The sequence below is a fragment of the Falco punctatus genome (genome assembly GCF_963210335.1).
Source record: "Falco punctatus genome assembly, chromosome: Z".
NCBI classification, from domain to species: domain Eukaryota; kingdom Metazoa; phylum Chordata; class Aves; order Falconiformes; family Falconidae; genus Falco; species Falco punctatus.
The window spans coordinates 73,871,099-73,888,451 of record NC_137586.1 but is presented as its reverse complement, the minus strand read 5'-3'; the positions used below and the strand labels follow the sequence as shown (position 1 = coordinate 73,888,451).

Genomic DNA, 17,353 nt, shown 5'->3' with positions numbered 1-17,353 from the left:
ATTGGAATACATTCATAAGGAGCTGAAGTCAGCTTTTATGAGTGTTCTGGGAAAGTCAGGCTCCCTCTGTCTTTATAGGAGATAAGGCAGTTCAGAGCATCTAACTTCAGTCACTCTAAATTATACTTATTGGAGGGTGTTTCCTTAAAATCGATGTAAAATGGAAGACATCTGTCATAAACCAAACTGTTGGGAAATTATTTTTTGTCTGCTTAAATATTCGTAGCCATGAAAGAGTAGAAAGAAAAATACAGATTGCATATATAAGTAGAATACTAAGTAGAATTCTTTTCTGTAATTACTATAAACAATGTGGGAAGATGGGAGGGAGACAAATGTGCAGTTCTTCCTCCTCTGTTCTATTGTAGCAAAAGCACTCCTAGGTGATATTTCAGAATTACACAGCTCTTGTCCTTCCAGGTCCCAGCAACACCTCACACAGGAAACTGCACAAGTAAAAAAGATCTTCAAAAAGTAGGCCCTGTAGTCCTCACTATTGTTCTGATTTTGTGCTGTGCTATGTGATTCATCACATAGTTATCTTGGATGTATTTTTTTCTTCATGCATTTTCAAAAAACCCCAGCATTGTTCACCATTTATATACAAAAGGCATCATTCTGAGATGATAGTTATGATAACATGAAGAGTAGAGAAAACACAGGACAAATAAAGCTTTGGACTTTGGGAATAAAAAGAAAGTTGTTATTTAGTATAAACTATATAGATTAGTTAAATATAACAGTGCTGATGGTGGTATTTGCAGCTATAGAAAGCAAGGTTCAACAATTCTAGCTGGAGTCACATAGCAGATACTACTGGAGGTATAGCAGTTTTATACAGGCCACTTATGTACCTGATTAGTAGTAACAGCGTCCTTCCAGATTGGTAAGCCAGTAAATTTTAATCTTTTTTGCACAATATACTGTCACATAAATTTTAAACTTACATGTAGATTAAACACAAACCTTGGCAATTATCTTTTGTCACTGAAATTACTTCTTTTATTGCTTTATTAACAGGTTATTTGTCCAAGGCAAAGGACATCTATAAACCCGTCTTAGAATCCTGTTTGAATAATGTCTGGAGGCAGTTGAAGATTGTACAGTACAGCAGCCAGAAAAAGCATGAAACAAATCCCAAAATAACAGAGCTTCAGCATCAAATCTTAAATTGGATGCAAATTTATGGGGAGGAACACAGTGTTAAGGTTAAAAATATAAACAATTTCTCTAAGCAAACAAAACTGCTCCAAACTATGTGAATAATTATAAAACCATCTTTCAACAAGTGTTGGTTTATGGAAGAAAGGCTTATAATTACCTTTCCAACTCACAGTATCTGTTAAATAAGGGTAGCAAAGTTTTAAGACTTCCACCAGCAAACAGGTTTTATAAACCAGCAAATAGGTTTGATCAAACAGGTTTCTGTTTGATCAAATCTCCCCTTGTTTCGTGCCTGAAATAACATGCATATGAGTTTTAACACTGCCAGGCCTTCATCTTGTGCAAGTGGCTTTGTCTCCCTGGTAAGTATATTGTATCACATCACTTTCTGAGAAGTGTATAATAACCTTTTAGTTGAAGGCCTCAATCTTCTGGTGCAAAGAGAATCACAGCACAAGTCAGTATTTTGTACTTGTACAGTGTGGCTCAAAGCTCACACATCATGGACTGTGTGGGTATTGTTATCTATAGACGACCTCTGCTTAACCCATGTATCAGGCCAATCTCCTGCCATTATAATTATGTAGGAAGCAAATACCCATGAGTGATAGTTATGGCATGGAGGATAGAGTTGTAGGGGAGATTCAAGTATCCAAAGATAATTTTTTTTCAGGATATGTGAATATTTTGGGTGATACCATGCAGTGAAAAAAATTATTTTCTTTTGCAGAATATTTATTATTTATTTACAGAATAAATTAATAGTACAATGAAACAGAAGGGATAAAACATGTAATATTTTGTGTCCTGACTGGAGTAGAATTTATGCTACTGAACACACAGCCAAAAAAGATGAATCTTCAAGCTTACTTTCATCTGTTTTAATTTCTTTCCATATTTCACTTCCTGGAGCTTTCTTATAGAATCATAGGATGGTTTGGGTTGGAAGGGACCTTAAAGATAATCTGCTTCCAACCCCCCTGCCATGGGCAGGGACACTTTCCACTAGACCAGGTTGCTCAAAGCCCCATCCAGCCTGGCCTTGAACACTGCCAGGGGTAAGGAATCCACAACTTCTCCAGGCAACCTGTTCCAGTGCCTCACCACTCTCCTTTTGTTTCTGTTAAGAGTTGCACAAAGAGCTCTGAACATCTTTTGATTAAATTTTCCTGAGAAGAAAAATATAATATCTTATTGTACACCCTTTTAGAATTTAAAATGGAAATGAAGCAACCAAAACAAAGTGGTGTTGATGGTCTTGGTGTTTGTCCTTCATAGATGCTCTAAACTGATTTCAGCATGATCTTCTTAAATAGTTACATATTTTGCTTTGTGATACTAGGAATATGCTGCACTAGGAGACATATGACAACTTTGTTATCTTACTGTCAGCTCAGTGACAATTCTGCTTTTCTTCTGAACTCAGCTAGATATGATTTGTAAAATTTTTAACTATAACTCTCCTGAGTTTTGACTTGTTTGCTTGACTTAAACTTAAGGTCGTGCACACACACACATACAATGTACAAATATGTATATGATTTTATTCCCAATTATGAAATTGTTTGCCTTTCCCTAGCATTCAGAGACAGGTTTTAATGAGCCAGGATAGGCAGAAGTACTGTGGTTTTAATAGGAAGTAAAATTTGTACTGAATAAGCCATTTCCTGTTCTACTACATCACATCAGCATCAGTTAATGATGTCAGATATAATAATCTGATTATAATTTTATTAGCCAAAATTTTTATTGATGCAGGATTATAATCTGATGTTTTCTTTGTAAGCAAGAAGTTGCTAACAGAATAGAATAACCTGAACTTTACTCATTGTTTCATTATCTTTTGTACTAATGATTAGATAGAAAATGTCACCTAGCTCACAACAACATGTAATAAATACACTGTTGTATTATGTGTGAAAAAGCAGTTCTGCATTTTAAAATGCAGTTGTCCAAAACTGCTTTGAAAGGAGCCAGTGGGTTTTCAGATGGTTGTTCTGTGCACCGACATATGGAAACAGAAATTTGTCTTGAGCTGGTCAGGCTGACTGATATCCAGAAGTTCTTTTCTGACAAGCTTTAACACACTCTTCATTTTTACTTATTCAATTATCTTGCATCTGTAAGATTTAAGAGTTAGACAGTGCCATGTGCTTCCTTAAAATCTTATCTTGTGTGCACCATGTAAAGTGTCTATACATAAAGGTTCAGAGATCATCCTGTCTGAAAGTATGGTGTAAACCCTATATGTGTGTGCCTATTCTTCTTTACATACTTTGATTATGTAGCACAAGTTCAGTCTTGAAATGTTGGACAAGGTAAACACCTTCTCTGATAGTGTGGGTTTTTTTAAACTGTGTCAATTTGGTAGATTCTAATCCTTTTCAATGTTTTCATCTTAAGCAGTATTTAATGAGTCTCATAGATAAGCGATCTCTGGCAGGAACACTTCAGTGTACTCCATCTATGGTCTGGAAAATCTTTCTAATTAGTTCAGCAGTACATCTTGGACCTCCCTCCAGTACATCACCATCTTGCAGGCTGAATTTAGATATCTTCAGTTTAAGTTTTGCCTCCATAGGGATAATGCCTCTAATGTGACCATAATAATCTGTCTAGTGCAACAGTAATAATGTGGTATAATGTCTTTAGATAATATCTCTAATTAGCGTTTTTACTTTGACTCAAATATTCCAGTTTAAGATTTCTTCTAGAACAGCTTTGTTCCTAAAACTGAATTCCAATACTGATGTTTCCTATAATATTGTTTCTTCAACTCATGCAATAATGCACACATACACCTGAGTTTAAGTCATTGCTGGTAGGAGAAAAACCAGAGCAAAACCTCTACCCTGGATGTGGGGAGAGCAGACCTGGGGCTGCTGAAGGAGCTAGTTAGGCAGATCCCTTGGGAATCTGCTTTTGAAAGTATTGGGGTGGAGGAACACTGGTTGTTTTTTAAGGGCCATATTTTACGAGCACTGGAGCAGGCAATTCCAAAGTGTCAGAAGTGAAACAACTGGAGCACTTGGCTGAGTAGGGATCTTGTTCTAAGAGTCAGGTGGAAAAGGAAAGTGTATGGACATTGGAAACAAGGACAGGTGATGGGAGGACTACAGAGACACTGCCACTGTAGGGAGACAATTCATATGGCCAAAGCTCAATTAGAGCTCAAGCTGGCCAACACTGTGAAGGACAACAAAAGGGGCTTTTTAAAATATGCTAACAGCAGAAGGAGAATCAGAGATAACATTGGTCTGTTGCACAGACCAATCCCTCACAAATAGGGATGTAGACAAAGCAGAGACTTTTAATGTTGTCATTTACCTCTATCTTTCACACCAATGACGAGTCCTGGGACCCCTAGAGCCCTGGCCTGGAAGGCTGTGACTGGAGCAATGATAAACTCCCAGCCAGCCCTGAACTTGTTCAAGACTTGCTGCTCCGGCTGGATGGGCATAAATCTATGGAGCCCCATGGGATTCATCCCAGGGTACTGAAAGAGCTAGTCGATATCATCACGGGACCTTTCTTCATGATTTTTTGACAACCTTGAGAGTCTGGAGACATCCCAGTGAACTGGAAGCTGGCAAATGTTGTCCCATTTTTCAAGAAGGGCTAGAAGGAAGACTCTGGCAATTGCAGGCCTGTCAGTCTCACTTCGGTGCATGATAAAATTATGGAGAAGGTTATTTTGGGAGTTACTGAAAAACACTTGAGACACAACACAGTCATTGGTAATAGCCAGCATGGGTTCACAAGGGGAACATCCTGCTTAACCAACTTACCCTCCTTTTATGACAAGGTCACCCATCTAGTTGACCAAGGGAAGCCAGTAGATGTAGTGGTTTTGAGTTTTAATAACGCTTTTGATACTGTCTCTCACAGTATCCTTCTGGGTAAAACAGCCAGCACACAGGCAAGTTCATCATATGCTGGGTAAGCAACTGGCTCATGGGTCAGCTCAAACGTTTATAGTAAATGTGGTTACATCAGGCTGGCAGCCAATCACCAGTGGGGTTCCCCAGGACTCAGTTACAGGGCCAGTGCTCTTTCATGTTTTTATAAATGATTGGAACACAGAAATTAAGTGTACATTGTGTTTGCCAACAATACTAAACTACAAGGAGCTGTGGACTCCCTTGAGGGTAGAGAGGCCTCACAGAGAGATGTGGATAAGGTAGAGAGCTGGGCAGTCACCAACCATATGAAAGTTAATAAGACCAAGTGCCAGATTTTCCACCTAGGACCAGATAATCATGGTTATACATACCAATGTGGGGAGGAGAGGATGGAGAAGAGCCCCGCGGAAAGATATCTGGGGATCTGGGTTGATGGCAAGTTGAATATAAGTCAACAGTGTGCCTTGGCAGCCAAAAGGGCCAACCATGTCCTGGGATGTGTCAAGCACAGCACAGCTAGCTCACCGAGGGAGGTGAGTGTCCCACCCTACAGTGCATGGGTGCAGCCTCACCTCAAGCAGTGTCTGCAGTTCTGGGCACCCAATATAAGAAGGCCATCAGACTTTTAGAGTGTGTGCAGAGGAAGATGGCCAAGGTGGTGAAAGGCCTCGAGGCCAAGACTTAGGAGGAGCCACTGAGCTCACTTGATCTGTTCAGCTTGGAAAAGAGAAGGCTGACAGGTGACCTCATTCCAGCCTACAGCTTCTGCAAGGGTAGCAGCAGAGGGGAAGTGCTGATCTCCCTCTGATGACCAGTGATAGGACATGAGGAAAGGGGATGAAGCTGCACCAGAGGAAGTTCAGATTGGACATCAGGAAAAGGTTCTCCACTGAGGTGGTGGTTGGTCACTGGAACAGGGTCCCCAGGGAAATGGTCATGGCACCAAGCCTGTCAGAGTTCGCAGAGCATCTGGATGATGCTTTTGGATGGTTTGGTTTTAGGTAGTCCTGTGAAGAGCAGGGAGTTGAACTCAATGATCCTTACAGGTCCCTTCCAACCTGAGATATTCTATGATTCCATGATTCTATGATTGCTCTTCTGGAAGACCCCAAGGTTTCCATTCTTGCCACCTGCTTAGTCAATCTTGTGCTTTCTGTGCAAAGGAGAAAGAAAGATGTATGCAGGTTGAAAGAACAAATTCTTTACAATACTAGAGTTTCTTTTACTTGCCTTCTTCCAGATACTAATCATAACAAGGATGGACTCTGAGATGGAAAAAGCTGCTCTCATTCAGACTTTATTTAGAGTAGAAGGTAAATAAATAATTTTTATGTGCATCTTTGAAAGAAAAAGTGGCTGTTATTCTGTGCTTTGTTGCATTGCTGTTGTATGCTTTTTGCAGGTTTTTCTCCCTTTTCTCCTCATCAGGAACCTTTCTACATACTTTTCTCACTGATTTCTGTTTCCTAGATCTTCCGTCAGCCTTCTTTCTTTCTTGTAATTTTATTTTCCTCTGATTAAGATTTCTGGTGTGGTGTTTTCTGTTGCAAGAGAATGATAGTTCATCTGTCAGGTGAAAGATTTATTTAACAGAGCACAAAGGAGATGTGGGTAGCCCATTGCCTAATTATAATTGCACCTATTGTCTTGGTCAGACTGTCTCATTGTTTTTAGCTGATGGGTGGTCGAAAGTTTTCTTCCTTGAAAACTTACTAAGAACAGTTAGCATTTAGAAGTCTTAACTAAGTTCCCTGGCATAAGACCTTAAATGAGTAGTTTGGTACAGATCATGATTTCCCTTAGCTATCTGTTGATGACTTTGTTTGCTAATTTACTAAATATGTAAGCATAAGCTGTAGCAATCTATTAAACTCAAGGAAAAAAAAATAGTTTCCAGTATCGCAGCCCCCACTTATATAAGCAACACTTTCATCAGTTCATGATTTTACCTGTGAGTAATTTTTGTACAAAAAATTGTACTTTTTGTACAAAAGCTTGGTCAACATTGCAGATTCAGCTGTAAAACAAACATGTTTCAGGAAGACTGTTATTTGAGCCTGTACTTATGTTTAGAGGAAGACACAGATTCCTTTCATAGTGCTTTTTAAAACCCATTTTTGTAACTCCTTCTTGCTTGAACCTTATCAACAGTGTCATGTACTGTATTGTTCTTTTGCCTTTAAAAGTAAAGTTAAATTTCCTGTGCTCTTAAAAGAAGAAAGCCTGTCTTTTAGAATGTTTTGAAAGGGAAGAGGCATGTTCACAATGCTTTTAATAACAATAATATTTAATGAAAAGTATTTTATTTGTTTTAAGATCTTAAGACTTGGTTGCAAACACAGGTCAATCCAACTAACTAAACTTTTGAAAAGAGTCATTTGTGTTACGCAAATATCGCTTTTTAACCACATCTTCCATTCATACTTGTGAAACTTGAGCTGTACAGAAAGTGTAAAGGAATTTAAATTGCAAAGGGGAAAAGATGCTTCCTCTTGCACTAGCCTTTTAATTTTCATTTTAAGGTAATCAGGTTGTGAGTTTGTAAGACATGAAACTTTTTCACTTCTTCCTTGGGTTCAAAACAGAAGTTTCTAAATCAGTGTACCCACCAGTGCAATACAAATTAAATTATGTAGAATTTCATCAAGACAGACAACACAATACATGAAATTTTAATATTCTGTGTTATTCCACATTTGCTGTTTACTGCTGTGCGTAGATTTATACCTGCAGAGACTCATTTGTTTGATTAAGATTTTAACTCTTTTTATGCAGGTTTAAAAGCTAGGGATTTGAATTCTGAGAAAAAAAGAACTATTTTAAGTTGCAAAGATATCATAAGCAAGTAAGTTAAATTGTTGATTTTTGAGAACAAAGTCTTTACTCAGGACTAACACAGGAAATTTTCATTACTTTTGTTCATTTCCATGGGATTTTAGTCTGGTGGAAAAATTTGAGAATATGGCTGTACATCTTCACTCTGGGAGGGGAGAATTTTGTTCACACTCCGCTAAAATGCTTAGTTGTGAAGCTCAGAGGAACTTTTAGAAAACATGCAATTGCGTGTTTTTAACTTTTTGTTTTGTTTTGCACGTTTTGGGAAAAGGTGGGGAGGAAAGAGCATAAAAGAGATAATGGCAAATTATGACATTGCAGGAAAACATGAATACTTCAAGTAGATAACTGGAGGAGGGGAAGTACAGCTTTTAATTTAAAAGCTAATTTTTAGAGATATTATAGTTTTAAATTTGGGAAGGGTAAATACTTTTCTATAAACAGACTTTAAACAGTGATAATTCTTCAGAGTGAAAACGTGTTTATTTTCTTCTCAGAGTAGTTCTACCTGAACTTAATTTTATTAATACTTTGTTGTTTTTTTAAGCCTTAGTAGATATTCCTGTGTGGTTGTACATAATCAGCAAATTGGAGCTGACTTCCCTTGGACACACTTCTCATTAGTAATGGAATATGATTATTCTGAAGACTCTTGCTGGAAGGATCTGTGCAAAAATCTCAATGTTACTTACATGACTCTTAAAACCACCCTCCCTGAAACAATACAAATGGGTAAGTGCCCTCCAGAACTGTAACAAACAATATGAAAGGAAAGCATTCTGTGGTTCCTAAAATGCTATGTTCATGTGTCTGTGGAAGAGAATGAGTAACAAATTATGAAGGCTAAAGCTAAGCAAACAGAGCTGGTTTATCTATACAGAAAGACAGGAAGGCATTTTTCTTAGGGTGTGAGGTTAGTTTTGGCCAGGATGTAGTACTAAATGTTGGTTGATAGAAGACTTGTGCCAAGCTCACAGGTTGTTTACAGTTACTACGAGCCGTATCCACCCTTCGCCATCCTAAGTGTATGTTGCTGTAGATCTAAAGGAATATAAATTAAAGCTTAATTTCAAAGAGATACAGAAGAGTTTGGGGTGGGGGGAGCAGGAAGGCATGGAATGGAAACATTCAGGGATTAATAAAAGCTGCATTTTTAAAACACACATCTAGCTAAATACTTAAATGTTTAGATTTTTGCTTATGAAACTATTATCTTACATACACAAAATGTTTCAGGGCATCACTGTGGTTCCTTTCTTCTGGAAGTACAGATTCCATACGTATTTCTGACAACTGAAGGTCTTCTTAATATGCCAGATATTCTTCAGGTTTTGGAATCCAAGTGAGTGAAAATAATATATTTAATCTTATTGACTATTTATTTTCAGTTTTCCAGGACATGTATCTTGTCCTAATATACCATGTAGTAGCCATCTACTTGACTATCAGGTACATTACTGCAATTACACTATTAGCATTTTAAGAGACATGAAGATAATTTTTCTGCTGAAGCTGATAGCTTAATTCTATAGATTCACACAGTTGTCAACCAGAATGGAATTGGCCAGTTTCTTTATTTTAATAATGAGCTGGCACTTTTAATCAAAACAACTTTTTAAACTGTCTACTTTTACCTGAAAATCGTGATGTTACCCCAGAACATTTTTTGCTTTAGTGCTTCTTGGCGCTTGGAAGACTTTGTATTCAATTCTTCATAAAAATTGCTTTTGGAGTTTTTGATTTTTAACTACTGGAGCTATGCGAAAAAAACCAGACCAAACAACAATAAAACAGACACATTTTCTGATGCATCACAGCTTTTGGGAAAGGCTAAGTTAAAAACAAAAACTACTTTATTTCTAAAATTCAGATCTAATATACACTGGATTTGAATACTCTTTAACTTGTGCAAAAATTTTCATGTTTGTAAATAATTGCATATGTGCATTATTTTCTTTGACATAATTTTCTTGCATTTTGCTTTCACTGTAATAAATACCTGATGAAAGTGGCTGTTATCATGGGGAGAAAAAAAATATAAATAGGGGACAGAGAAGCATCATCTTTTAAACCTAGTGCCAGAACACAGATGGTTGATTTCACCATGTTGCTGAAGAGACATGCCAGTTTTGATCCTTGCTGTATCCTCAAGTGAGCTCTGAAGCCAATTTTGAACTGTGTCTAATGACAGTTCAATAGGGGGAAAAAAAACCCATATATGTTTGACATTTAAAATTTCAACATTTATTTGACATGCACTTTTAAATTCTGACCTGCCCATATTCTCTCTTGAGCCTGACCATAAGCTAAATAGCCAGGAATGCTTTTTGCTACTTTCTCGCTAGCTCCTTTTAGCTCTGGTGAAGTAATTGAGTAGATGAGCAGCGCACTATATAGTTTCAGAAAAGCTTACCGTTCACTCTTTTGTTAATGTCTGAATACACTGTCCATGCAAGTTTCTAGAGGACTTACTGCTGACAGATTCAGATTTAGGTCTCTTGTGTTCCTAGGGATGAGGCCAAGTAGTGTGATCATTGTCTCTTCTCAGCTTCCCTCCTTAGTCAGCCAAGACTCCCTGAAAGCCCTAAGCATGTGATGTTCATTCAGTGAGTCTTTGCTAACGCCGCTGTTAACAGGAGGCTGTTCTGTTGGCATTTCTCATCCACTCAGAAAAATTTAGGATCATACCAATGTCCATCAGGGAGTTTTCGTTCCGTTTTCTTTCCCTGTGCTGCACAGTCATGAAAGGAAGAAATGCAGTATACATTTGATTATTCAAAAGGAGTATCTATTGATTGATCTACCTTAGTTTCTGTATTACATGTTTTTTTTTTTTTTTTTGTAAACTCAGAGGCTGTATATCAAGGTCATATTTGGTGCAATTAGCAACACAATTAAATTATCCACTAATATTTCATTAAGTCACTGCTACACTGATGTGCATTCTTCAAATGTGTCTTAAAGTGAACTTGAGAATTTGAGAAAGAACAAATATAAACAGACTGTGTATTAAATTGTATTGAGATGTGTGTTACTCATTTCCTTTAAGAAAATATTATTTTGCTTAACTGAGATTTAACAAAATTATTTGACTTCTTCAGGTACAGCATTACCTTTGTTGAAAGAAGCAGTAGTTACTCCTTAAGTCTCTTTGGAAGTACAGCTCCATATGTTGTGTTGACAATAGATGAATGTACTGCTGTCTTTTTGCAGGTACAAAATGAAACTACTGCACCCAAATTCTGTTATGCATTGGGTCACTTCTAGGCCATATTTACAGCCTTCTAACATACCTTTTCTTCCTTATAACCATGTTTAATTCATGCATTGTTTCACATCACAAATTATTTCCAAATTCATTAACACCAAAATTCTGTTTGTGCCAGTTTGACTAACTTAAAACCTACATTTCTTCACAGAAGTGTAACATTTGACCTGTAATTGGATTGTATCAAATATAGTTAATGGATGCATACTTGAAAATAGGGTTGTATGAAGGAATATTATAATAAGCAATTAAAAGTATCTGTGACTATATTCTCTTACCATGTGCGTGTTAACTGCTCCCATTTCAAAGAGTTATATGAATTAGTCTAGAGAATAATTTGTCCTACTTTTAATTAAAAGTAATTGTTTAGACAATACCATAATACTCAAATTCTGGTATGCAGCAAGACAGATGACAGGTAGAACTGCTACTGAAAGACAGATAATTAATCAAATAATATTGCAAGCACAACACCAAGAAATGTTCCTACATGTTGCTGCAAATGCTGTTGCAATTAGGGATGTATTTTATATATTCATTGTAGGTGTAATATGATTTCTATAGGTTAACTAAAACTTCAGAGTTTAACAATAATATTTTCCATTATTGAATTCTCAAAAATCTTTAAGGACATCCTAAAAAGTTAGTAGTTGTGTTTCCTTTTTACAGGAGGGGAAAAGAGTCCCAAAGCTGTGAATCAGCTTTTTAAAGGTCAAATAAAATAAAAGTTGGGAATACCACCTAGTTTTCCTGACTCTCAGATGTGTCTTTAATACCTGTATTATTTAGCTGTATTTATGTTTGTTCTAACTTCTACATAATACAGCATTGCAAATTAAAAGCTTGTGACAGACCGGGGCTTTTTTTTTAATTTATTTTTTACTTTTAATGTTAATTTTATGGTAGAGTATAGAAGACCTAAATTATGAAAAATCCTGTGACAATGTGATACTGAAGCTGCTGGCATTATCACTTCAATATACATGCTGTTGGATCATTTTCTATTCCAGAGAAGGACTGAGTTTAGAGTAAGTTATGAAATTCTTTTATCTTGGTATTTTGAAACAAACTTCTCACTAAAGGAAGCTACTTATTAGAACAAGCTAATGCTCTTTGTTCTTTGAATTACTCTGTAGGAACACATTTATCTTAGAACAATGTAAATATTGTAAGCTCATATTTCTCTTGTACTTTGAACTTTTCAGTTAGTTACAGTATTATCATGCTCCTACTAAAAAACTCCATGGAATGGCAGAAGTAACAGTGATCACCGGAGACCCCCAAAAAAGTCAGAAAAGATGTTTTTTTATGTCTTAGGAGCTTTTTAGTCTTACACAAGAGATAAAGAAATGGTTGTTATAAAATAGCAAGATTTGAGGCAGGTAATACTAATGTAAGATGTATTTCAAATCAGCAGGTCCAGAAGTTTCACAAGAGTAAGGTTATTTAGCCACTGGAATTATTCTTTGTAACTGTTTGAAGTAAATTAACCCCTACAACTACATGGTTATGACTTACTGTGTTAGCATCACTGTATATCATTTGCAACAGGGAAACATTCTTCAAGTGTTCTTCCAATCCATCAGCATTTCTCCTTTCTATGGAAGCACAGCTTTTGTTGATATAGCTCATAAGCATTTCTTTATTACCTATTGTGAGATTTTTTTCTACGAGCAAGTGGTAAGTTTTCCATGCATCACCTTTCCTCGCCGTATGATTTTTCTCTAGTGACTGACCCTGATCCGGTCCTTTTGCTTCAGGCCAGGCTTGCTTTGCTGTGAGCTGACTGCATTTTCTTCTTCACAGTGCATCCTGCAGCACACAGTCATTTAATGTGTCCTAGTTCTAATTTCACAGATATTAATGCTGAAACTGTACTGGTATTCTGAATTCCAGGAAATGAAACAGACATCTAGTAACACATTGAACAAATGTTTTTGAATTATTATATATGCATATTAAATATTAACAGTCCAATGAAACTGTTTTATAGGTACAGTCTCAGGGGAGATACTCTGCTTAACCTTGTCTTAATTTATGCCACTCTAATTGAACTTACACAAAAGTCAGAAGATTTTGAAGTGAAGGTAATTTTTTGATAACAACCTTTCTGGTTTAGTCTTCACTGTATGTTATTTCTGAAGTGCTTAGTAAGTATGCATTCTACAACAAAAACATGAAATAGCTCAAAATCACTAAAATAAGAGGGAAACCTCACTGCTGCTGAGGTCAGTGAAAGGACTATTGACTCCAGCACAAGTTCAATCCGAATCGAATAGCAGCTGAAGTGTTTCTATGAAAGACTAGGAGTCAAGAAATGAGATTGTACCTTTAATTTTATAAATTATTAGAATGTGTATTAATCCTGCTTATGCCTTAATTTGAAATTTAAGATTAATATTATGTTACTAATGTAGTAGAACAAAAAATAGTGTAGTTTGCTGTCAGCTAGTTTGCTTTTCTTTTTTAATATGGCAAGATACATTAACTTTTTTTATTATAAATCAGAAAATGCAGTATCTAGAATAATCAGCATTAAAAACTGGGCAGAAGTTTCACTTGTCTTACCAAGCTGATGTCTGTAACTTATTTCTTTTGGATGAATTGACATCTTTTTAGGCCATTTTTTACTTATTTGTGTATTAAAATTTGTTTCAGATTTATCTGGTTAAATGAAGGTTAAAGAGAGGACAGAACATTTTTCATTGCATGTACTAAGCAGTGTAATTCATGTGGAAATCACACCTTCGAAGTGTTACACATCTTCTTAAACTACATTAGGCATCTCAGTATTACCTGGCTTTTTATGAACACGTATTGTACCCATAAACTTGATACAGATAAAAGACTATAGGAGAAACTCATCTCACCTGTAGAGGATTTGCATAAATAAGGAGTGTAATTTGTGGCCAGGCTAGTGGTCAGAGGTTGGAGTTCCTCTGCATAATAATCATGGTTCAGGTTTAATTACTCCACATTACCAGCTGTTGTGTTTGGGGTCACCTTTAAGCTTTCTCATTTAATTTCTGTAGCAAATTAAGACATTCTTTAGTATAAGTTTTAACCAAAATATTATGTTTCACTTCTAGGTAGTTCTTACACCAGGAATTAAAGAGACAGCACTGATAATTCGTCAGATTGCTGACAACATTTTGATAGCATCTAATATCAGTCCTCATGAGTGGTTGGACAAATCCTGGCTTTCTGTCTTGCCGTCTGAGGTTTGCTTATCTTTCCATTAAACTACATTTTTTCTCTAATTTCTCAGACTCCTGAAGTTCTAGAGGGGGGTTGTTACTCTCTGAAAATATGTTGTTAAAATAAGCATTAATTTTATATACATACATATATACACACACACATCCATATTTACATATATATATGAAAATATATACACACATATATAATGTTTCCATCATCCTTGCCAGCACAATTAGATGCAATTTGGACTTTATCTGTGCTTTCACAGTTAACCAATAGAGAGGTTTATCCTCCACAACCGCTGGCCAAAGTGTAGAGTTCTACAGTTCTAGTCACTAAGTTAAAAAAACTGCCCAAATTGTAAAATATAAATATACAATGGCTTGGCAGGAAGACAAATACATCAGTGCTGATCTATTCCTGAAGTAAATGGCATTGCTAACAGACTTGCTTTAATACAAGATAATAGAAAGTAGTTTAACCCCTCATACGGTAGTTGATACTGAATATTTACAATAAATGCTGGAACAGGTCTATCAATCACACAGTCAAATATATGATGTTCTTTAACTTGTGTAGTAAGGTTTTCAAATTAAACATATAGATCTGTTACTTTTATGTGGAAGCTTTGAACTCTTGTAAAGCCAAGATACTTTTTGCCTTCAGCAAAATTCAGAAGCATTTTAAAGCACGTACTGGGATAGCCTTTCAAGTGTGGGATACTGGATTGTAGCCTTTCCAATTTAGAGATTAAAGATACTGGTAAAAAACTTAGAGGAGTCGTTGATTTTGTCTCTGTCAAAGGTATTACGTCCTGGCATCAGTTGAGCGCCAGCCCTTACAAATGTCAGGAACTGGAAGCTGACATTCTTACAATGCTACAGCTCTCAAATTGCTGCTCTCTGTGTGACATTCTGCCTCCTAGCAAATCCTACTTTTACCACCTGTCTTATTGCTGTTTACAAATGTAACTTCTCCAAAACAAAATCAGCTTTGTCAGTTTATCTTGACTTAGGTAATCTCTTCAAAATGGCAAGTAAATTGTAAATCTGGTGATGTGTTCTCAAATCAAGGTTACATGATTCACAGGTTTCATCCTTTAGAATAGAAACATCTTTAGACTGTGCTTCCCTGTTACCGAACTATTATGCAGAACTTACTCTTTTGCAAAAATGATACACCATTACATCTGTAGTAAAAAGCAGAAAGTCTTCTTCAGCCTATATAAGTGCACTGTTTGAAAGGCATAATGTATGACCTATTCATAGGGAGTCATTCTGTAGAACCAGAAAAAAAGAAAAAGTTGTTTGTCAGATATCAATCTAACAAAATAACTTCTATTTCCAGACAGAAAAATGCCTACTTACTTTTCCTTGTATCAACCCTCTGGTTGCTCAGTTAATGTTAAAGAAGGGATCTTCACTGAGCAGGTTGTTTCTTGCAAGTTTTGATCAACTTCACGAATTTCTGCCAGAGGTTCCAAAAAAAGCTTTAAAGGTTGGCCAAAATTAACTTCTGTATTAGATCAATCTTTTTGCACTGTTGTAATAGGGGGGTGGGGGGTGGGGGGTGTGTGTATCTGATGCTACATGCACATTTGCTGGTATCATTGAGAATTATTTGCTAAAGCGTGATCATTTAAGTTATATGCTAAAGCATATAATTCATATACAAAATGTTGATCCTGCTGATTCTCAGCAGATTTTGTCAAGTTACTGTTATGTTCATGTGAAGATGATCAGAACATTTCCTTGACTGGAAAAATACTCATTTGATCAGCTTCCTTTTCAAGCTTTATCCTCTCAAGTATTGTATCAGCATACAAGCTTATGTGTTTCCCTAATACAAGAAAGGTTCTCCAATTTAGCATTTCCAGGACTTTTGACTTTTGACTGTCCTTCCTTCCTTCCCTCACTTACTTCCTTCCCACTTTCCTTCCTTCCTTCCTTCCGTTAGGCTGCCTTCTTACACAGTAATAAACCCACAACTTATAAAGAAGAACCCTAGAGGTTAGGGTGAAGAATTCCATTCGCTAAAGTATCCCCCCTACAGTTAGAATTATGTGCTCCTACTGTTTCAGTTGGGCCAAGTCTGGGAAAGTTGTAGACTGATTATAGCCAGCTAATTAGATAAAAAATGCACAGCTTTCGTGAGTCAGGAAAGCGGGAGGACAAACTTCCACATCAGAAACATTCAGTTAAGGTGAAGGAGCAAGCAAACACATATTTGGGCACTGAATATCACGTTGTACATGTTACTGTAATAACTGCATGTGTATAAAGCCATATTTAGTGACTGAAAAACAGAAAAAGATCTTGTTGGCTTAATTCCTCTATGATGTATGATATGTGCCAATCCATTGCAGACACTACTTCCTCCAGTCCTGGACTAATGAAAGAGAATAAAGTGTTAAGATATTGATTTTTCTGGGTTTCAAGAGAAAGGCTATTACTGTGTTTATAGATCTAGGACAGGTGTCAGGCACATTGTCTACTGTACTACTGTACATGGCTCTTTTTCTCTACTAGTAAGTCTTCTTTTTTCCTTTCCAGGAAACAAAAAAAATATACACCTTAGAGTCCCAACAGCTGGTTTAACTTTTCCTATTTGACAGCGTAGACATGTACTATAAACACTTCTCAAGTATCTTTTTGTGTTTGTTTGTTTCAGCATTTTAGTGAGATGATGTCTTCATACAACCTAAATGCTGCTGCTCCACTGGAAACAGCAGGGAAATCTGCATCACACCCAGAAAACCAGAATGACTTCAACATATTCTATCTGGATTATAAACAAAATGATCAGTCTCTTTTGCTGCTTGATATGGCACAAAACAGCACAGGTAATACCTTGAATTACTAGGAAAATGTGTCTCCTTTGAAAGCTAGCAAAAATCTGAGTGTATTAGAATCTTAATCTTCTAATTATGGAAAGGTCAGTTATTCTGAGGAGACCAACTGCAATCAAAATGCTCAATGGCATC

At 36.5% G+C, this 17,353-nt stretch overlaps 1 protein-coding gene across 1 annotated transcript in view; it reads left to right on the top strand.

Moving 5' to 3' along the window:
- Nucleotides 1–17,353, top strand: part of SHOC1 (shortage in chiasmata 1) — a 57,671-nt gene that overhangs the window by 35,227 nt on the left and 5,091 nt on the right. Inside the window, exons 13-24 of the mRNA XM_080371072.1 lie at nt 1,021–1,258; nt 5,053–5,083; nt 6,259–6,379; nt 7,842–7,911; nt 8,455–8,633; nt 9,138–9,243; nt 11,003–11,114; nt 12,076–12,197; nt 13,163–13,256; nt 14,259–14,390; nt 15,718–15,867; nt 17,041–17,212. Coding sequence (XP_080227198.1) covers nt 1,021–1,258; nt 5,053–5,083; nt 6,259–6,379; nt 7,842–7,911; nt 8,455–8,633; nt 9,138–9,243; nt 11,003–11,114; nt 12,076–12,197; nt 13,163–13,256; nt 14,259–14,390; nt 15,718–15,867; nt 17,041–17,212 — 1,527 coding nt within the window. The remainder of the gene's footprint in view (nt 1–1,020; nt 1,259–5,052; nt 5,084–6,258; nt 6,380–7,841; nt 7,912–8,454; nt 8,634–9,137; nt 9,244–11,002; nt 11,115–12,075; nt 12,198–13,162; nt 13,257–14,258; nt 14,391–15,717; nt 15,868–17,040; nt 17,213–17,353) is intronic.